The 22,231-nt window shown below is 39.7% G+C and overlaps 1 protein-coding gene across 3 annotated transcripts in view; it reads left to right on the top strand.

Annotated features, from left to right (window-relative positions):
• Positions 1-22,231, top strand: part of Igf2bp3 (insulin like growth factor 2 mRNA binding protein 3) — a 141,520-nt gene that overhangs the window by 14,982 nt on the left and 104,307 nt on the right. The window contains exon 1 of one of the 3 annotated variants that reach the window (XM_010641118.3): positions 20,661-20,749. The exons of the other annotated variants lie outside the window; for them this stretch is intronic. Within the exon in view, the coding sequence (XP_010639420.1) occupies positions 20,691-20,749 (59 nt within the window). The 5' untranslated portion in view covers positions 20,661-20,690. Of the gene's footprint in view, positions 1-20,660; positions 20,750-22,231 lie in introns of those variants that run through there. 3 annotated transcript variants of the gene reach the window in all.

Raw genomic sequence — 22,231 nt, 5'->3', positions numbered from 1 at the left:
TATGTCATTCACAGATAATTTAACTTCCTTTCCGGTCCTTATTGCTTTTGTTTGTCTTATTGTTCTCATTAATGTTTCCAGAACTATACAGAATAGGGGTGGTGATAGTGGACATCCTTTCTTGTTCTTGATTTTACAGTGGAAGTATTCAGTTTTTGTCCATTTAGTATGATGTTGGCTGTTGGTTTGTCATAGATGGCCTTTATCAGGTTGAGATAAAGACCTCTTAGTGCAATTTTTTGTAGGGTTTTTATCATGAATGGGTTTTGGACTTTGTCAGATGCTTCTTGTGCATTTATTGAGATGATCATTTTTTTTTGTCATTGTTTCTGTTAATATGGTGTATTTATTGAATTACATATGTCGAACTATTGCTGCATTCCTGGGATAAATTCTACTTGGTTGTGGTGTATGATCTTCTTGCTAATTTGCTGCATTCTGTTTGGTGTACTATCTTATTGAAGATTTTTGTATCTGTTTATTAAGGAGATTGGCCTGTAGTTCTGTCTTTTGGTTGGCTCCTTCACTGGTTTTGCTATCAGGGTAATGCTTGCTTCCAGGAATGAATTTTAGTATTGCTTCCCTTTCAGTTTCATTAAACTGAGAAGAATTAGCCTTAAGTCTTCTCTAAATTTCTTGGAGAATTCAGCAGTGAATCTGTCAGGACCTTAGGCTTTTTTTTTTTGTTGTTGATAGGTTTTTAATTACATCTTCATCTTCATTGATTAATACTGGTTTATTTAGAATTTTAAAATCTTGATTCAGCTTTGGTAATTCATACGCACCCAGGAATCTGTCCATTTTTTTCTGTTTTCCATCTTATTAGAATACAGGTTTTTGAAGTAGGTATTGATCATCTGGATTTCTGCAGAATCTGTTGTGATGTCATTCCTAATTCCTTTTCATTCCTAATTGTATGGATTTGAGTCGAGTCTTGTCTTTTCTTTTGAGAAGGTTGGCTAAGGGTTTGTCGATTTTATTTAGTCTTTCACAGAATCAGCTCATTGATTCATTGTACTGTTTTCTTAGTGTCCACTACATTAATTTCTGTTCTGATCTTTTTTTTTGGTACTGGGGATCGAACTCTGGTCCTTGTGTGGCGGAACCACTGAGCTAAATCCCCGCCCCTCTGCTCTGATCTTTATAATTTCCTGCCTTGTTTGAACTTTAGGCTAGACTTGTTCTTTTTCTAGAAACTTGAGGTTTAACATAAGGTTGATTTGAGCTTGCTCTTTTTTTTTCTTCTTTTCTTTTTTTCTGTTTTTCTGATATGGGAGTTCACTGCTAAATTTCTCTAATAGGACTGCTTTTATTGTGTCCCATACATTCTGGTATGTTGTATAGCCATTATTGTTTAATTGTAGAGACTAATTGCTGCTTTAATTTCATCTGTGATCCACTGATTATTCAGGAGGTTGTTGCTTAATTTCCATTTGTTTATGAAATTCTTGTGGTTTCTTTTGCCACTGATTTCCACTTTAATTGCACTGTGGTCTGATAATATGCATGGGATAATTTTGATTTCTTTGAATTTATTAACGTGCTCTATGAGCTAGTATGTGGTCTATTTTAGAGAACATCCCATGTGCGGCTGAGAAGAATGTGTGTTCTGAAACATCTACTAGGCCATTTGTTCAAAAGTTTGGTTCAGTTCTGATATTTCTTTGTAGATTTTTTTTTTTTTGTCTAGTTGATCTGGCTATTTGTGATGGTGTGGTATTGTCCCCCATCATAATTATATTAGTGCTTATTTGATTTTTCTGTCCATTTTATTGGTACATTTTAGGTATATAATACATTTACATTCATCATTGGGAACTTATACTTTTGGATGATGTACCTTGGTTTTCCTGTTTATTAATGTTTTATGTAGCTGGGTGCACTTGTGTTGTTTGTTTATTTATTATTATTTTTTGGTACCAGGGATTGAACTTGGGTCCTTGCACTTGTGAGGCAGACACTGCAACCACTGAGCTAAATACCCAGCCCTGTTTATTTATTATTTTTGGTACCAGGGATCAAACTCAGGACCTTGCGCTTGCAAGGCAGGCACAGGGCTGCTAAGCTAAATCTCCAGCCCCTAGTGTATATATATTTATGACATCTTTTCCTCTTGGATTGTTCCCTTTACAAGATGTAGCAACCTTCTTTGTTTTTCTTAATCAGTCTTGGCTTTAAATCCACTTTGTCTGCAAAATGAATAGCTACCCCTGCTTTTTTCCAGGTTCCTGTCACATCAAATATTGTTTTTCATCCTTTGACTCTAAGCCTATGAATTTCTTCTTGAATTAAATGTGTTTCTTCTGTACAGCATTACATTGGATCTTGCTTCTTGATTCATTCTGCCAATCTGTTTCTTTTGATTGGTACGTTGAGAGACCATTTACATAGATGGTTATAACTGATACATATTGACTTATCCTTGTAATTTTCCTGTTGTTGGTACCCCCACCCCCTGTTTAATTACTTGCCTTTCCTGATTGATGCATTCTGTTTCAGTTCATGGCACTGTAGTGTCCGATAGTTTTGAGGTACACTACTCTGGGTTGGATGCTGTTTTTTTTTAGGGCTTGAAATACTTCACTCCAAACTCTTTTTGACTTGAGGGTTTATGTTTGAGAAGTATACTGTGATTCTGATGGGCTTTCCTTTATAGATGATGTGTTTCTTTTTTCCAACAGCTTTTAATATTCTGTTCTTATGTTGAAATAATGGAAATCTTGACTATTACATGCCTTGGTGGAGAATTTTTTGACCGTGGCTAATTGGAGTTCTTTGTGCCTCACTTATCTATATGTCAAATTCTTTTTCTCTGGGAAGTTTCTGCAATTACTTCTGTGAACAGGTGTTTTTGTTGTTGTTTTTTGTCTTTGTTTTTGGTACTAGTGATAGAACTCAGAATCTTGAGCTTGTGAGCCAGGTGCAGTGCCACTGAGCTAGATCGCTGGTCCATGTGAACAGGCTTTTTATATCATTTTTACTATTTCCCATTCATTTGTTTACTCCTATCAATCTTATGTTCTTCTTTGCACCACCTAGCACCTGTTGGGTTGATTTTCCATGGTCCCTTGGTGTTTTTAAGGAATCTTTCTTTTCATGATTGCTGACTACAGTCCTATTTTTTCTGTCCCCACATTGGTTCATTCTGTTGCATATACTTTTAATGGAATTTTTAATCTCCTGGAAATCTTTTTTGTTTGTTTGCTTTTGTTTTGTTTTGTTTTGTTTTTTGAGACAGGGTCTCACTATGTAGTTGAGACTGACCTGGAACTCACTATGCAGCCCAGGCTGGTCTGAACTCACAGCGATCTCCTGCCTCAGCCTCCTGAGTGCTGGGATTACAGGCGTGCACCACCACGCCCAGCATGGATATCTGTTTTTATCTGACATAAATTCTACTTCTTTCCTATGTTGGATGTTTATGGTTTCCATCACTTTCCTAAACTCCTCTATTTTTAAAAAAATCTGTATCTGCTCTAGTTTCATTAACCATGCCTTTCATTATGGTCATCATCTCTGAAATTATCTGAGAGATTATTACTAGTTTTTTTAGGCAGAACAACATATATTGGTTCATTTTATTTTTTATTTATTTATTTATTTTTTGGTACCGGGGATCCAACTTGGGTCCTTGTGCTTGCAAGGCAGGCCACCGAACCACTGAGCTAAATCCCCAGCCCATTCATTTTATTTGTGTGTGTGTGTGTGTGTGTGTGTGTGTGTGTGTGTGTGTGTGTGTGTATATAAAATAACATGCATCATAGGGATTTTGTATGTGTACATGATATATCTTGCTTCTTTTTCTCCCCATTCCCTCATCCCTTTGACTCCTCTTCCCCTTCTTAAATGCAAAAGCTTTGTTTCTATTTTTTTTCTATTGTCTCTTCTTTCCTTTGCAAGATTATTTCTGATTTGATTTTTCTAGAGCCTAATTTATCTGCTTTGTTATTTCCACTTGTTACATGTGGGTGGCTTTCTCATTGATCCTCCTTATTGACCCCTGGCTTTGCCTTTGGTAAACTGGAAGTCTGGGGTTGCATTCTGTTAAGTGCCCTCCCCATCCCTCCCCTTCTCCGAGATATCTTCCAGGTATAGTTTGCTTTTGGGTTTCAAGTCTGTTGCAAGGTCCTACTTTGTTAGTCTGTTGGGGATGAGAAGTTGCTGCCTATTTGGCTTAGCCCCTGGATCTTTGGTACTGGCCTATAGTATTGTTTGTGACCCTTAGGCAATGTCATTGTTGGCATACCAGGAAGAACAACCGATTAGAACGATAATGTCGCCTTGGCTAAAGTGTTACAATGATCAATAATACCATCAAACAGCCTAGAGAATGACAAACTGTGGTAACTATTATTTTTCCACTTATGTCTGTGGTTATATAACAAAATCTAAAACAAGACAAAATTATATACATTATGTCCTCTTTATGGCAATTTTACCCTCGGGAGAAAATTTGAAAAGGTTTTACAGGAAAAGTAAAGAAATAGAAGAACAGGAAGAGATTAGAAGGAAGGCTGGAGAACAAAGGAAGATTACACCAACTTTGGGAAACTGGTGAAGATAGGGAAAGAGAAATGGAATAGATAAAAAGATCAGAAGAACAACAAAAACCTAGAAACAATGTTCATACTCATATAAAAATGAGAACAAAAAAAGAAAAAAATGTCCCCTTCAGGGTATGTCTCTGTTGTCGCTGGTAGACAGTGGGCAGCAGAGCCCAGATCAGTGTTGATTAATTCCAGTACGCCAGCCATAGATTTAAGACGGGGTAGTGGATAATCCCACATGCCTGCACCTTTGGTTCCACTGAAATTCAAGCAGATTTCTGCTTGTTAGGCTGGAACCCAATTTGTTCAGCCTGCAGCACTCTGTGTCCCTCCTCCTGGCTTTAGCTCCACTCCATTCTGGTTTAAACTCAGTTGTACCTCACCTTGACATTTGATGGAGACAACCTGCAGCTACTCTGACTTCCCATCTCAGTTAGACCCTCTCTAAGATGCTCTAAGGCCAACTGCCCTCTCTTGAGGGACATTTGAACCTGAATAACCCACCAGTCACCACAGTCCTCTGTGTCCATTGCTCTGTTCCACTGGTGCACTTCCTCATGGAGGCTTCTGTGGTTGCCAGTGGTCACCGTGCATCCGCAGGTTTAAGCTACCCCACCCATGCAGTGAGTCAGAGCTCAAGGTGAAAATGCCATGATATTTCCTCCTGCTGTGAGGTCTCTCTGCTCTCCCTGTGTGGGCTTCAATTCTCATTCCAGATCCTTGCTGGGTCTAAGAGTCTGACTTCCCTCCTTTTCTTCCTCATGTTGCTGTATTCCAGTGTCTGGACACTGGGTCTTGGGGAGGTTGTTTCTGTGCTGTTCACCACTCTACCATTTTCCTGTAAGTCCCTATTTCTGCTTTTTGTGTTTGAGAAGTTCATTTTTTATGGTCTAAGTACAGATTGAGCACCTGTGCTCACACTTGACTCCAGTCTAGTTTCAGGGATGACAAAGAATAAGAACCTTACCTAGAGAAAAATACCTGTAGTACAGTGGCTTTCGCTTTTTTTCTGGCTGGCTCCATGGGTGGTTATTTCTGTTCTCAATCATAGCAGTGGTGTGCTGTGACAGTGACCCCCTATAGGTCAATTAAAATTTCTGCAATTAAAGAGAAGTTGTAAACAGGTGATATGAGTGTATTTGGGATTCCTTAAGAAACATGGAGGGTTTGTATTTAGGGGCATGAAATTAGGCTTCACCTGGGGTTTGGTACAGATAGGAATGAATTCAGAGAGGGGTGTGGAGTAAGCAGAGGCTAAGCAGGCAATAAGGATGGAAGAGGCAGAAGGGACAGCAGTAGTCAAGGCATGTAAGTGTGAAACATCCTGAAATGTATGTAGGAACTACAAGCTGTTAGGATTAAAAGAGGCTGAAGTGTGAAGCAGTATTATCTTTTTAAAATTTTTTCCACATTAAGTTTATTGGTACACTTATTTTTTTCATATTATTTAATGAATTCATCTTTTCCCCCCATTTTTGATACATTTAAGGCAAACAATAGTTACATTCATGATTAAGGTCTTGTACCTTTACATGATATATCTTGGTTCATATTTTTTCCCTATTCCCCTGCCTTTCCTTCACCCCCTTCACCCTTCCTTATTTACAAAGATTTTGTTTCAATTTTTTTCCCTATTTCCTTTCCCCTACCCTTCCCACTTCCCCTTCTCCTTTAGCCATTTTCTTCCTATTTCACACAATTAGTTATATAATTTGAACCTTATTTACACTTTTAGTTTTTCACACCAGAGAAACTATTCAGTATTTACTCAAGTGTGTCCTGTTTATTTCACTTGAGTATGGCCTCAATGTGCATCCATTGAGCTATAAATGACCCTAGTTTCTCTTTCTTTATAGCTGAGTGGTACTCCATTTTATAGAAAAGTCATATGTTCTTTATCCAGTCTCAACTTGATGGGCAGTTGTGCTGTTTCCAAGTTTTAGCTGTTATAAACTGTGCCGCTATAAACATGGGTGAGTGTATATCACTGTGGCATGATTCTCTGAATTCTTTTGGAAAGATACCGAGCAGAGGGATGGCTGGGTCAAATGGAACCTCTAAACCTAGTTCTTTGAGGTTTCTCCATATTGATTTCCACATTTCAAGCAATGTGATCTTGAGGCTGAGCCTAGAAGGAGTTTTGGGAACAGCCTGCATATCTAAGGGAGTAACTATATTATTCTTGTTCTTTAGGTGTTTAACTTAGGGTTTAGTTGATGCTGTTTATGAGGTGGTTATTTGGGATTATTGCGGAAGTCTTGATGCCTGGGTTAATTTTGTGATTTGCTCACCAAAGAACCCGATGAATTGCTTTTGACTCCTCAGTGCTTCACGGGCACAGCTCTGTCCCCACACATTCCATGCAGTTCAGAGGTGTTCTTAGGGCACCCTGTGACATAGTAATTGGGGTAAATGCGGAGTTCCCAGTCCTATATCATAATTAAGGTTGTTTGGGCTCGTGTTAAGATCAGCTAGAACAAGACAGTCATCAACAGTGGTGGTTAAAGGACCAGATACTGACTTTATAAAGGCCCAAGTCACATGATAAACCTTTAAGTTAGAGGTGGTGGCAGAGCACAGTGGTTGAGCCAGTGGCATCCATTGGAGCTCTTGCTTACCTTTGTGATTTTGGGCAAACTGTTTAAATTCTGAGCTTCTCCGAGGATCTTTGTTTTGTTTTTTGTTATCTGTAAACAGGAGTGATAAAACTGCACAGGGTCATTGACAAATAAGTCACCTTATGGTAATGGAGAATAAGGGTTAGATAGGTCTGTTCCTGACCTCCTATGGTGTATGTCTCATGTATAAATACATGTTTTATATCCTTTTGCAGAATGTGGCTTATGCATGGTGGATAAGTTAAAAGAATTTTTACTTTATTTCTAGCTGTGTAGGTCTTTAAATCCCCAAGATATATTTAGTTGTGAAAGTGTATTAAGAGAGAAATAATACTTAAAAGAATCAGTACACTGAGAGGGAACTCTTGTTAATTTAAAATACACAGATATAAGAAGTGGCAGTTTGGAGGAGCAAGTCTGAAAAGCCATATATAGAAAGATACCCAATCTTACTAATTATTAGGGAAATGCTAATTATAATGGACTGTTCTGACTGTCAGCTTGCTGGAAAGTAAGAAAGATTAATAATATCTGATGTTGGCAAGAGTATGGAGAAATGGACTCATACAGATAAAAGAGTAAATTGGTGAAGACATCCTGGCATGTGTGCCATTTAGCAGGAAAGGTAGAGAATTCTTAATCTGAATGCCTGGGACCAGAAGTGTTTTCAGATTTTGGATTTTTTTAAAAATGTGGAATATTTGCAAAGACTGTACTGGTTGAATCTCCCTAATCTAAAATGCTTCAACCTTTTACACTTGTTCTTAGCTGAAATTCAGAGAAGTGATAAATATGTCATAGTTTTTTTTTTGGTACTGGGGATCGAACTCGGGCCCTTGTGCTTGTGAGGCAGGCGGCAGAATTACTGAGCCAAATCCCTGGCCCTCTGCTCCAGCTCTTTGAGTGGTCACATTGGCATTCAGAAAGGTTCAGACTTTTTTAGCATTGTGGATTTCAAATTTTCATACAAGGGATTCTCAAGCTGTAACTTTAGACGTTATGAAAATGCTCCTTAAGTGTCATAGAAAACAACCCAATTATTATGGTTCTGTGGCGTCTGTAAGCATAGTTTTATATATTTTTAAAATTTTTTGTGGTGCTGGGGATCAAACTGAGGACCTTGCACTTGCGAGGCAGGCGCAGAGCCACTGAGCTAAATACCCAGCCCTATGTTTTATTTTTTAACACATGGTCTCACTGTGTAATTCAGGCTGGCCTTGAAACCACCATAGAACCCAGGCTGGCCTCACAGCAATCCTCCTGCCTCAGTCTCCCAAATGCTAGGATTGCAGGTGTACAGGATCATGCCCGGCCTGCAAGCATAGTTTTAATCCAGACTATTGTAAAAGGACATTAAAGAGAACTTGGTAAAAAGACTCTGGGTAGGAGTCCATAAAAACACTGATTAAGTTTATTATGTTTCACATTTTAACTGGTATTGTGCAGATAATCTGGAACTAGCACCATTTCTACTTTTCAAGCAAAGAGGAAACCTGGCTTTAATTTTTTATTATCTGCAACCTTTTTGAGTTGCTTATTTTTGCCTATTTTTGGGATGTAAAAGGGTAAATTTTTTGGTACCAGGGATCGAACTCAAGACGTTTCACTTGAGGCAGGCGGCAGCACCACTGAGCTAAATACCTGACCCATAAAAGGTAGATTTTTAAAGAGGATGATAGCCTTCCTCTTTTTTTTTTTTTTCTTCTGTTAAAAGTACTTTCAAATCAATTTATAACTTTTAGGCATTTTTAGTGGTTTTCTCCGCTAGCAGTTTCTCTTGTACAGTTGTATTTTATTATAAGGAGATATTTAGAAGCTGGACATGGCAGTTCATGCTTGTAATCATCAGCTCTTGCTGAGTCAGGAGGATCTGAAGTTTTGAGTTCAATCTTGGCAATTTAATGAGACTCTGTCTCAAAATAAAAAAAATGAAAAGGTCTGGGGATATAGCTCGGTGGTGGAGCACTTGTCAGTCATGCACAAGGCCAGGCCCTTGGTTCATTTCTCAATACAGGAAAAAGGGGAGGATAAATATATGACTAAAAAAATTTTTTTTTTTTTTTTTTTTTTTTTTTTTTTTTTTTTTTTTTCTGTGGTACTGGGGATCAAACGCAGGACCGTACACTTGCCAGGGAGGCGCCGTGCCACTGAGCTACATCCCTGGCCTCCTTTTCAGTATTGTTTAGTAGTTAAAAATTGGAAATAACCTGAATGTCCACCAAAAGAAAATGTAGAGCTGTAGGTTGGTGGTAAAGTGCATGCTTAAGTACACATGGCCTTGGGTTTGATCTTTCACACTACAAATAAAGAAGAAAAAAGGATGAGAAAAAGAGGTGATGGAAGAGGAAGAAGAAAATGTACCTTAGCCAGCAGAGGTGGCAAGTACCTATAATCCCAGCACTTGGGAGGCTGAGGTAGAAGGATTACTACAAGTTCAAGGCCAGTCTGAGCTACACAGTGAGTTCAAAGCCAGTTAAAACTACACAGGGAGACCCTGTCTCAAAAGAAAAAAGAAGTATCTCATACTAACCAAATATCCTGTGGTGTATTTTGTAGTAGTTATAAGGAATGATGTAAATTTATGAGCTAACACGAGAAAGTAAACTGTAAGTCAAGTTACAGAATAATTCTTAAAAGATAAGTATTTGAGAAAAAAAACATTATGTTCACATGTCTGCATTAAAATATAGGAAAAAATCTAGAAAGTTGCTGACCCAGAGTGGTTATCTCTGCAAAGGGAATCTGAAGAGCTAATGTGATGCTTTTGGCCTTTATTTATTTATTTTTTGGGAGTACTGGGATTGAACTTGCTTCTAAGGCAGGTGGCGGAACCACTGAGCTAAATCCCCAGCCCTTGCTTTTATTTTTTTATTTTTCATTTTTTCATTCTTTCGGTTTTTTGAGACAGGGTCTCACTATGTAGCCTAGGCTGGCCTCTAAAGTGCAGTGATCCTCCTTCCTCAGCCTCCCAAGTACTGGGATTATTGGACTGCACCACCACACCCAGCATAGGCCTTTATTTGCAATTGTAATAGTTCTGAAACTTTTGGTTCCAACACTTTGATACTTAAAAATTTAAGATCCTTTCTGGGCGTGGTGGTGCACACCTGTAATTCCAGCACTCGGGAGGCTGAGGCAGGAGGATCACTAAGAGTTCAAGACCAGCATAGGCTACACAGTGAGTTCCAGAGCAGTCTGAGCTGCATAGTGATACCCTCTCAAAAAAACCAAAAAAAAAAAAAAAATTAAGATCCTTTCTTTTTATTTATTGATCTGTTATTTTACTAGCAATAAATTGCATAATGTTTTAAATAATTTTTCCCCCAGTACTGGGGATTGAACTCCGGGCCTGGCACATGCTAAGTTTCTTTAAGTGAATTTATAGCAACAATAAGTATATCATGCATTAATATGTCTTGTGAAATGGCTCTGAAAGCAGTATGAAATAAAAAGTAAGATTGTTTCATATTTTTGCAGATGTCTTTGTTTGGGATAACTGAGGACTTCTAACTGCTACCACTTCATTTGTTGTGATGCTAACATTTTGACTGAAGTATATGAGAACTATATAGCCTTGCAGAGATAAGTACTTAGAAAAGGAAGGAATATTGCTCGTCAGTAGTTTTTAATTTTTTCCGGATAATTGTGGATATTCTTTATACCAGAACATGACCAGGAGTGTTTTTGTTTTTGTTTTTGTTTTTACAGGCTGCTTGCAGTGTGAGATCTGAAATCATATCAGTGAACGTTTTTGGACTGTTGTTTTAAATTCCACTAGTCTCCATTGCACTCTGAATGGATCTTCATGTGTACTGAAGAACTGTAAACTTTGATAGTGGAGGAAAAAAGTTTTCCCAAATTCTAGTTTTTACTTAAAGCTCAAACTTAGTTATTTGGCAGCAAATATTTCTCAGAAAAACCGTCTTGTAAGTGACAAGCTCATTTTATTCTTTTCTCAGAAAATGTCTTCCAGGCATTGAAAGCTTAAATAACCACAGTTTATCTAAAGTGCCTTTAGGTAGAAGAGGAGTGGCAGGTGCATCGTAATTGTTTTGTTTTTTTGTTTTTTTATGCGCTGGGGGTTGAGCCCCACATGCCAGGCAAGTGCTGTGTCCTGACCTATACCCTTCCCGTGTCAACTGCACAGTGCTTTTTCCCAGACAGCCACAGGAGGTAGCAGCAGGCCTTATGCACATTTCCCTTTTCTGCTCTCAAGTGTTTTAAAAGATGGGTATTCTGGGGTTGAGATTTAATAAAACACTAATCTTTATTGCTTGTAAACAAAACCCTTTTAAGAAAACTACACATGCCATTGAAGAAAATAGCAACTATGAGTACAGTTTAGTGCCACTGCTTTAATTCGCGCTAATGGACAGCAGTCTTAACCTACCATTGTTTGCACCATCAGCAGAAAAGTCAGTACGTGAGAAGGAATGCGTTAATGTTATTATAAAGGTAGTTTGACTTCTTGGACCTCTGAAAAGTGTCTGGAATCTCCAGGGCCCGCTGTATTTTGAGACTTGCGACTCCACTAAGGTGTAGTTTGAAATTATGCAGATCAGTTACTCTTTGTGACTATATTTTTGTATCATAGCACAGCAAGTGAGGACTTTTTACACAACTGTGTGGCATGCTAGCTTTGATAAGGAATTTAGCACAAGTCAGTTTGTAAAAAACAGGTGTGGGACAGGAAGACAGAAAAACTGAACGCAGAGGGAAAAATCTAAGTAACCGAAGCAGTGTGTGAAATAATTGAGGAGCACGAAGAATGCACAGGAGCAAAATGAAGTGCATCTAGGCATTTGGGCATCTGCAGGCAGGCGTTGGGTTCCCTGGGTGAAAGTGAACCGCAGGTGTTGACTCAGGTCATGCCTAGAGAAGTGAGCAGCATGGGAGACATTTTATTACTCCTAACACCTTAAGAAAATGTATTTATGTACCATCAGAGCTTCTTTTGATGGTTTAGTTGTTCTGTGGTGGCTCATTGTATTTGTAAGGATGAGCAGCTGAAGAGTCCAACCTCTGACAGATCTCAGCCAGCTTTCTTTGCTCTGGGTAACTTAGTTAAACTTAGAAAATAACTAACTTTGATCCTGTCACTGGAGAAATTACTTTTTCTTAAAAAATGATTATTTATTTATTTATTTTTGAGACAGGGTCTCACTATGTAGTTGAGACTGACCTGGAATTCACTATGTAGCCCAGGCTGGTCTTGAACTCAGTGATCCTCCTGCCTCAGCCTCCCAAGTGCTGGGATTACAAACATGCAACACCACACCCAGCAACAATGATTTTTTTTTTTTTTCATTTTTCCCAATACAAACTGCAGGCATAATGATGCATGCCTGTAATCACAGTGCTCTGGAGGTTGAGGCAGGAGGATTCCAGATTCAAACTCAGTAACTTAGTGAGACTTTGTTTCAAAATAAAAAAATGGCTGGGGATAGCCTTGAACACATTCCCAGTACTGCAAAACAAATTATAATAGAACAGTGGTCTTCTTTTATGTTATTTCATTGTGGGTTTTTTTTTTTTTCCCATTCTGTATATCTTTTTTCTAGTTTTAGAAAACTGGATAGTTTGCTGTTTTCTTTTTTTTTTTTTTTTTTGGTACCAGGGATTGAACTCAGGACCTTGTGCTTGCAAAGCAGGCGGTGGCACCACTGAGCTAAATCCCCTGCCCATTTGCTGTTTTCTTTTTTCAAGTAGTTCTGCTTTATTGGACATAGCAGTTTTTAAGTGATTTTTTCATCAGTTATTTGAGTGTCTTCATACCAGGTAGTGCTTTAGGTGTTTGTGGGGCAGAAGTGATGAGAAGGCAAGAATACTGCTGTTAGGAAACTTGTAATCTGAAAGATGACCTTAGTGGGACAATTGACAGCCACTGGGCACATGATGCTAATGAGGCAGTTGAAATGTGGCTGGTCCAACTGAGATGTGGTGTAAGTATAAAAGATGCACTGGGGCTGGGGATTTAGCTCAGTGGTTCTGCCACTTGCCTCGGAAGCACAAGGACCAAAGTTTGATTCCTGGTACCAAAAATTAATAAATAAACAAATAAATAAAAGATGCACTGAATTTCAAAGATAGTTCAAGCCCAGTGCTGTGGCACATGCTTGTAATCCCAGCTACTAAGGAGGCTGAGACAGAAGAATAGCAAGTGTGAGGCCAGCCCAGGTTAAGTTAATGAGCCCCTGTCTCAAAAAAAAAAAAAAAAAAATCAGTGATAATTTTTACTTCTTGTTGTTTTGCAGTACTAGGGTTTGAAACCAGCACTTTCATACTCAGCTACATCCCTAGCTCATTTTTATTTTGAGACATATTTGTTGAGTTACTGACTTGCCCAGGCTGAGCTTGAATTTGTGATCCTCCTGCCTCAGCCTTCCAGAATGCTGGGTCATGGCATGTACCACCACACCCTACAGTAATTTCTTACTCTTTGAGACAGGGTCTCCCTATGTAGTTCACTCTGGCCATGAACTCACTGTGGAACTCATGCTGACCTCAGATCCACAGTGATCTTATTGCCTCAGCCTCTCCAGTGCTGGAATTACAGGCATGCACCACCACACTCAGCTAATTTTTATTTTAATGTCAGCTACTTTTTACTTGAATGTGGCTATTGAAAAATTTAGTATCCCATGGAGCTTTCATTTGTGGTTTGCCTTGTATTTCTCCCATCCCAATGCTGACCAGGCCCGACTCTGCTTAGCTTCCAAGATCAGATGAGATCAGGCACATTCAGGGTGATGTGGCTGTAGACTGCCTTGTGTTTCTTCTAATGGACAGTACTGATCTAGAGAGCAAAAGTAGACAAAGCCAGTATATGAAGTAAGGTGTATTAAAAGGAATAGGGAAAAATAAAAACAGGGTAAGGTGGAGTGAGATGCTTGGCAGGGCATGGGGTTAGGTTGCTGTCCTGTAGGAGGGTCAGAGAACAGCTTCCTACTAAAGTGTTGTGTGAGCAGAGCCGTAGAGAAGGTGATGGACTGTGGTGAGCAGGTGCCTGTGGGGAGAGTGACAGCAAGGCAGGGGTGTGGCATTCAGGGCTTGTGCTGCTTTCTGGGACCAGTGCTGTGACAGGTGTGGAGCTGCACTGGGAGAGCTGTCCTTAACGAGTCTGAAAGGCAGGCAGCTATGGACAGAGTGGGAGGGAGGTGAGACCCCTCAGACCAGATGAGAAGGCCTGGGAGGGTTTTTCAGAGGGACACTTCTGATCAGATTACCTTAAAAGGCTCCCTCTGAGAATAAACCTTGGGGTATGGGGTGGCATCAGAGAAACCAGTTAACAGCACCCACTACTTTACCCAGGTTAGAAACAGTGGTTGCTTGGGCTGTTGTGCTGGTGGTGCTGTTAGTGCTTTCAGTGCTTGTGAGGATGGTTAGTATTTTCTGTTTTGCCAGTGCCAATGCCTGTCTGGAGAGGGGCTGTGTGTAAGGACCGAGGAAGCTACCAAGGCTCCCTCAGCAGTTGATGGTTCAAACTCCTGAAGGATGGTTTTCTACTATGACAAGCAGGGTTTTGTGAGCAGGGCAGTTGTGCTTGGGAGAAGGACAGTATAGTCTGGCCAGGTCATTGCAGAAGTTAGACATATGAAGACCGCATGGTGAGTAGCTAGGAACGGGAGGAGTGAAGTCCAGGGTAAGGAAACTGCTGGTGATCCTGCCAGGTGGAGGCTTCTCTTTTACAGTGCTGGGTTGGACTCCAAGCCTTGCACATGTTAGGCATATGTGCTCCACCCTTGGCCTTTTTTTCAGCAGTGGGGATTGAATCCAGGGCCTTTGCCCTGAGCTGTACCCCGACCTTTTTTTTTTTCTTTTGAAATAAGGTCTTGCTACGTAGCCTGGGCTGGCCTGGCCCTTATGGTGATCCACCTGCTTCACCCTCATGAGTACTGGAATTATGGGGGTGTGCCGCCATGCCTGGCCCTAGCCTTTTTCTTTTTCTTGTTCTTATTGAGGCAGAATTTTGCCAAGTGGCTAAGTTGCCCAAGCTAAGCTTGAAATTGTGATTGTCTGCCTCAGGTTCCCAGAGTGATTATAGGCATTGTGCTACAATGCTAATTTTTTTTTTTTTTTTAGTACCAGGGATCAAACTCGGGACCTTGTGCTTGCAGGCGAATTGCCACTGATAAATCCCTGGCACTACTATGCTTTTTATTATTTTTTTAAACCATGGTATTTAAAAAAAATAATTAATTTTACTGGAGATTGAGTTCGGAGTCTTCACAGTAAGCTACATACCCCTCTACCCCCTTTAAAAATTTTAAATTTCAAAATAAAAATTGCTCAGGCTGGGTTTGAATTTATTTTCCTGCTTCAGCCTCCCACAGTGCTAGGATTACAGCTGTGCACTGCCATGCCTAATTTGTGTGTGTGTTTGTTTTGATCATCCTGTTTGTTTGTTTGTTTGTTCGTATCGGGGATTGAATTTGGGTCCTTCAACTTGCAAGGCAGGTGGTGGAACCACTGAGCTAAATCCCCAGCGTGTGTGTGTGTGTGTGTGTGTGTGTGTGTGTGTGTGTGTGTGTGTTTTGAGATGTGGTTTTTGTCTGCTGCCCAGGTTGTTGTCAAACTCCTGGGCTCAAGAGATCCTCCTGGGCCATGGGATTTAGCTCAGTGGTGCTGTACCTGCCTTGCAAGTGCTGCAGGGTCCTGAGTTCAATCCCAGACACAAAACAAAACAAAAAAACAGAGAGATATCCTCCTGCCTCAGTATCTCAAGTAGCTGGCACTACAGTGCAAGACTGGCTCCTTGTACCCATCTCAGATGGAGTTTTGATGGAATGGTAGTATTGAAACTATTGTGCATTTTTGGAAGGATGAATAGATGGAGAGGAAGTAGAGAATGAACATGGTTAGGCTTTCAAGGAGTTGTGTTATAAAAACATCAGAGAAATAGGAAGGTAAGTTGGAAGGCTTGCAGGTAGGGGGAAGGCTTTAAAATTTTTTGTTTACTGACAAGTTGCAAGCATGGTACAGATTGTCCATATACCTTTTGTTTAGATTCCTTGTTAAAAGTTTAACTGCTCTAATTTTTCAGGAACTTTTTTCTGGGTGGGTGGTACCAGGGATCGAACTCGGGTCCTTGCACTTGCCAGGCAGGCAGCAAAACTAGTGAGCTAAATCCCTGGCCCGCTTTCAGGGACCTTTGAAAGTAAGTTGCACACATACTGCTCTTTACCCGTAAATACTTTACTGTGTGTTACCTAAAAACAAGGACATTCTGGGCTAGGGATTTAGCTCAGTGGTACTGCTGCCTGCTTTGCAGGCATAGATCCTGAGTTCAATACCCAGTATCAAAAAACAGAACAAAACAAGGACATTCTGTTACATAACCACTGTCCAGTGATGAAAATAAAGAAAATTAGCATTGACACCACAGTGTTTAATCTTAAAATGTTATTCATACTTTGCCAGTTGTCCAACTAATGTCCTGTTTTTGATCCTGGACCAAATCCAGGGTTACATGCTGCATTTAGATGTGATGTCTCTGGTCTCTTAATCTGGGACACTCCCTTAGTCCTTGTCTGTGATGTCCTTCATATTTGTGAGGGCTGTAAACTAGTTATTGTAGAAGGTCTGTCTCCCATCGTGGACTTCTAGGGTGAGTGGCTTCCATCCTAAGAATCAGGTTATTATTTTTCCCTCAGGGCTGGGGATCAAGCCCAGGTTGTACCACTGAGTTTCCATCCCCATCTCCTGGGTGATTTATTTATTTATTGATTTTTGGTACCGGGGATTGAACTCATGACCTTGTGCTTGTGAGGTAGGCATGGTGCCACTGAGCTAAATCATTGGCCCTGCCCAGATTATGATTTAAATGGACTACCTTAGAAGTTTTCAGTGTACCTAATCAGGAAGCATGCTATCGATTTTCTTTTTTTTTTTTTTTTTTTGCATCAGGGATTGAACGTGGGACCTTGTGCTTGTGAGGCAGGTGGCAGCACCACTGAGCTAAATCCCCAGCCCCATTTTGTTTTGATAGTGGTGATAATTTTGATCAGTTGGTTAAGGTTGCGTCTGCCAGGTTTCTCTAGGGTTAAGTGGCTATTTTTTTCCTTTGCAATAGGATCCTCCTGGTTAGTTGCCTTCAGAGACTGTAAAGAACCTGTTTCTTAACAGTACTTTTACTCATTTTAGCATTCATTGATGGTTTTTGTTTGAACTATTATTAGCATAGTGGCTGTCAAATGGTGGCCTCTTCTCACTTACTAGTTGAAATTTTAGGAGCTTTTCCTTCTTATATATTTTATGTTGATACTGGCTTCTGGATTCTTATTGCACAGATTATAACATGTTGCAATCATTTGTTGCTCAAAGTGAGGGTTTTGAAGGTAAGAGATTTTAGCATGGTGTGGCACGCCAAAGGCAGTGATTCAGCACAGATGGAAAGATGATTTATGATAATCTCATGTCCATACGATGAAATCTTTGCTTATGCTTTTTTGTTTTTGGTGCTGGAAATTGAATTTAGGATCTTCGCACTCAGCTACATCCCCAGCACTTTTTTTTTAAGTACATGTTTACAGTACATAATGATCACATACACTGGGGAATAAGTACATATGATATGTACATATCACATCTTTTTTTTTTTTTTTTTTTTTTTGTACGGGGGATTGAACTTGGGACCTTGTGCTTTTGAGGCAGGTGGCAGAACTACGGAGCTAAATTCCTGGTCCGTGCACATCTTAATTCTTTTCTTCTTCCTTCCCTCTTATCCACTCCCTCCATGTTTTGGTCCCCTCTTTTGCGGAAGAGAACCTTTTTTATTTTATTTTGAGACAGGGGTGTCACTAAGTCACTAAGTTGGTAAGGCTGGGATTGAACTTGTGATCCCCGTGCCTCAGCTTCCTGAATCTTCTTTACAGGTGTGCATCATCATGCCTGGCTGTTTATGCTTCCTTTTCAATGAGTAATTTCTTATAGACTTTAGCTATCTAAATGCAATAAATCTAGCATATTGGATTATTTTCTGGGGATATCTGTAAGATATCAAGTCATTCTTTGTGATTGATGCATTGTCTCAAATTTGATGTTGCACTCTATAGAAAGTATAATAATAACGTGCATATTGTTAATGTCACTTATAATTTAATCATATGCAGGTTATTTTTCCATACAAGACTAACTTTACCTCATTATTGTGCATTTTTTCTAGTCTGTTGCATTTTGATGAACTACCAATGTAACTAAAATTGGTAAAAACATTGTCATACAATTCTTCATTGTTCTTGGTTAATGGTGTACTTATGGAAACAGATGAAATCTCAAACTCTTTTCTTGAGTTATACTGTATACAAAACTTTCACAGAAATTAAGTGAAACTAGTTTTTTCTATGGTAATTAAAAAGGTTGGAAGACTTAAAAATATATAGTACTCATGGCAAAATTTAAAACATCAAAATGGTTAAAACTGCCTTTTTGTCTTCCTCAAATGCAGGCTCTGTGCAGTTTCTTGTGTTTTGGGAAAGATTTAGATACATATAGACTTGTATGAATGTATGCTTTTTAGAAAAAGTAGTGCTGAACTCTATGCAACATACTCTGCAAGTTTTAAAAAGCAATTTTAAAAGCATTTTGGAAGCTAGGATGGGAAAAATAGAATGTTCATTACTTTTAAAGTAGTGAATCTTAATTTAGGAGGAAAGTATATTTACCCATATGTTAACCAATAATACATTATAAACTGTTTAAAGGTTTGTGCCTCAATTTTGTAATATCTTAGGTTTCATTGTTAGGATTTGTTACAGATTCTGATCGTCAGAGAGCTCCAGCGTCTGGTTTACTTCATTATAAGTTATGATGGAAAGAAGAAATGTGTTGTGTAGTATTTAACTTTACCTCTCTCCCCAAAAAGAACAGCTCGCTTTCTTGTCCTCAAACCTCTGGAAACCACAGAGCAGTCCATTTAAATAGCACCTTGTATCTACTGGAACTGCTTAATACTCTAAAGAAAACTGTGTTTTAAACTTTCTTTTGAACGCTTTTTAAATTATATTTTGGTGGTGCTGGAAAATGAACCCAGGATGCTCTACCATTAAGCTATATCCCCAATCCCTTTTCTATTTTTAATTTTTCTTTGTTTGTTTGTTTTGGTTTTCTTTGAGACAGGGTCTCACTGTGTAGTTGAGACTGACCTGGAACTCACTATGTAGTCCAGGCTGGTCTCCAACTCACAGCGATCCTCTTGCCTCGGCCTGCCGAGTGTTGGGATTACAGGCGTGCGCCACCACACCTAGTTTAAGTTCATTTTTAAAATCACTTTTTTTTTTCTCTGTAATGAGAGGTCTTTATTAAAGAGCTGAGGTGGCACGGTGGCCTGCTTGGCAGAAAGGGAACAAAAGGGGAGGGAGAGAGAGGAAACGGGAATGGGCTTGGTTATATATTGGGTGACTGGTGTAGGCGGGTTTGAGGATTGTGTTTGCTGCACGGGCAGCCACTCAGGGGCCACTCTGGGACATTTATTTTCTAACAGACAAACCTTGTTCATGTGCCGGTCTCGTGACCAGTGACGCGTGAGGTAGGAAGTGGAAACTTTATGGTGAAAAAGGAAGTTATTTATCGCACTTACCTTATATTCTTCCCTTTTTTTGCTAAAAAGGGGCAGGTGTGGGGTGATGAGGGGCGAAGGGAGGGATTTTTATTTTATCATCTCTTACCCTTGTGGGGCGACATAGCTATTGGACGGCTGCTTGTTTAGGAGCTTTGAGGAGGGCAGTGACGGCAAGATCGTGGAGTGATGGGGGCTGATCTGGCAAGTATAGTAGCTTGAGGGGCAGGACAACCGTGGAGGGGCGGCCTAAATGGTGAAGAATTGAGTTAGACGTATCCTGAAAATATCATATATATACAGCAAGTGGAGGGGCCTTCCCTGGCAATAGTAAAAAATAGTAGCACCGCCAAGGAGTTAAATGCATAATTTTTTCCTTTTAATCGGGGAGCATGTGAAACTGGGAAGGTGACTGGATGGCAGAACACCTGGACCAAAAATCTAGTGTGGAAGTTGGATTTGTATTTCCCAGGTGCCAGTTTGGGACCACAGAGTCCTTTTTGTGGGAACTGCGGTACCTTAGGAGTAGAATTAAATTGCCTTGTCTCTGCCATCATGAATCTGAGGAGGAGCTCATATACTCGTTGCAGAAAGGGCAAATCTTTGGGTGAGTATGGCAAGTGGCAGACCAGGTCTTTTTGTGTAGGCGACAGGTACTGTTGTGAGACGTATAACAAGAATTGTGCGTCCCACATTTGGGAATGGGAGAGCTTTTGGGCCATTGGGAGATGTTAATCAAATGGCTCAACTCGAAGCTGTGCGGGTGAGAGTGTAAGCCAGCAGATAAGGAGAAGGGTATAGAAGGCAAAGTTTGTTTGAACTAAAATCTTGGAGGGTCTTTTGGTAGAAATGTTCTGTTAACCAATCTAAGATCCCATTTACTGATCTTTCTTGAGGATAGGACCAATGGAGTCTTGTTGTGGTTGAGTCATGAAGTGAAGAAACCGCAGCCGGATCTGGATCCACGTCATGGGCTTTATCCAGAAGGCGGGCCGCGAAGTGGTTGCTTTCTGTAAGATAAGCAATCGGTGAGGCCGGTGGTGGGTGCGGAGAGGAGTCTGGGTGAAGGGACACGATTGTGTGTGGGGGATCAGGGCGCCAAGGCTCGGGGTCCCTAAGCCCGCGGCTTAAAGTTGGGAGCTGGGTAGCACCGGACCGGAGTCATGGCACCAATGAAAGAAACCAATGCCTGCCGAGGATCGCTCCTGCACAGACAGAACTCCTATGAGAGGTCTTTATTAAAGACTGGAGGCAGCAGGGTGGCCCGCCTGGCTGAAAGGGAACAAAAGGAGAGAGAGGGTTTAAAGTCACTATTTACACTGTATCAATCTGTAGATCTGATTGATACATAAAATAACATGGCCCAAAGTAAAAATGTAAGGTTGTTAAATTATCCCCTTTTCAAAATGAATTTTTAGTTTTATGATAGTATAACTAAAAAAATTAAAAGTTTTCTAACCTGCTTTGAAATAGTGTAGCTAAACAAAATTTTAGTTGTCTGGTTTTATGGTAAACTTTTTTTTGGTAGTGGGGATCCAGGACCTTGTGCTTGTGAGGTAGGCACCGGGCCACTGAGCCAAATCCCTAGCAGTTTGGTAAACTTTAATTTGGTTTACTTATTGCCACCCTAAACCTGGATTTATCAAAGGACTAGATGGTTATTTTGGTAAAATAACATTAAAGTACTTAAGTTGAATACTTGAGCTTTTTAGTTAACTTCAAAACACTGCAACTTCCTTGAGATCTGGAGATATATTACTGGCGTGCAGTAATATATACGTACGTACGTACGTACGTACGTGTGTGTGTGTGTGTGTGTGTGTGTGTGTGTGTGTTAGTTATTCTAAAAATGAAGAAAACACAAGAATGGAACATCTTTTTCTATTACTGACCCTGAACTAACATTAATCCTTAGCCACTTAATAAAGCTGCTTTAAGGGTTGCATTTTAAAGTTAGTGATATTTGTAGTTTACCTTCTGTTACTTGAAGTTTCATTTTCTTTCAATTTATCTGTTTAGTCTTGCAGAAGACAACTACTGTGTGCAGGTACTACAGAGAGACAAAAGCATTAACTTAAACTTTTGAAAGAGAAAAGTTAAATAATTTACAGTAATTTTTATCAATTTGTAAAAAGCACATTTATGTGAATATGAGACTTCACATATTTGTGACCGTTCTCATAAGTGGCAGTAGCTTTAAATAGCTGGACTGAATTATTCAAACTGACAATTTGCAATTTCTAAATTTCTAGAAAGTGTGGGAGTAGTTACAGTTAAGTGGTACATGTCCCTCATCCTTTGTCGCCTTGCCCCATGTTTAATCTATCGTTTTGAGATGTGTGACTTGATATAAATAAATTGGATATGGCTAGTTGCTTTGATGTTATTTGCCCAATATTCTAACTGTCATGAATCTTGAAAACATATACCAAGAAGTGTTTTTCCTATTGCTTTTTCTGACTATAGAATTCTGCAAACTAATTTTTTAGTTATCCACTTTACATATTTAA

The sequence above is a fragment of the Fukomys damarensis genome, unplaced genomic scaffold (assembly GCF_012274545.1).
Source record: "Fukomys damarensis isolate Sample0158 unplaced genomic scaffold, DMR_v1.0_HiC HiC_scaffold_4, whole genome shotgun sequence".
NCBI lineage: Eukaryota > Metazoa > Chordata > Mammalia > Rodentia > Bathyergidae > Fukomys > Fukomys damarensis.
Note: the sequence above shows the minus strand (reverse complement) of the source record. Positions and strands in the feature narration are given on the sequence as shown.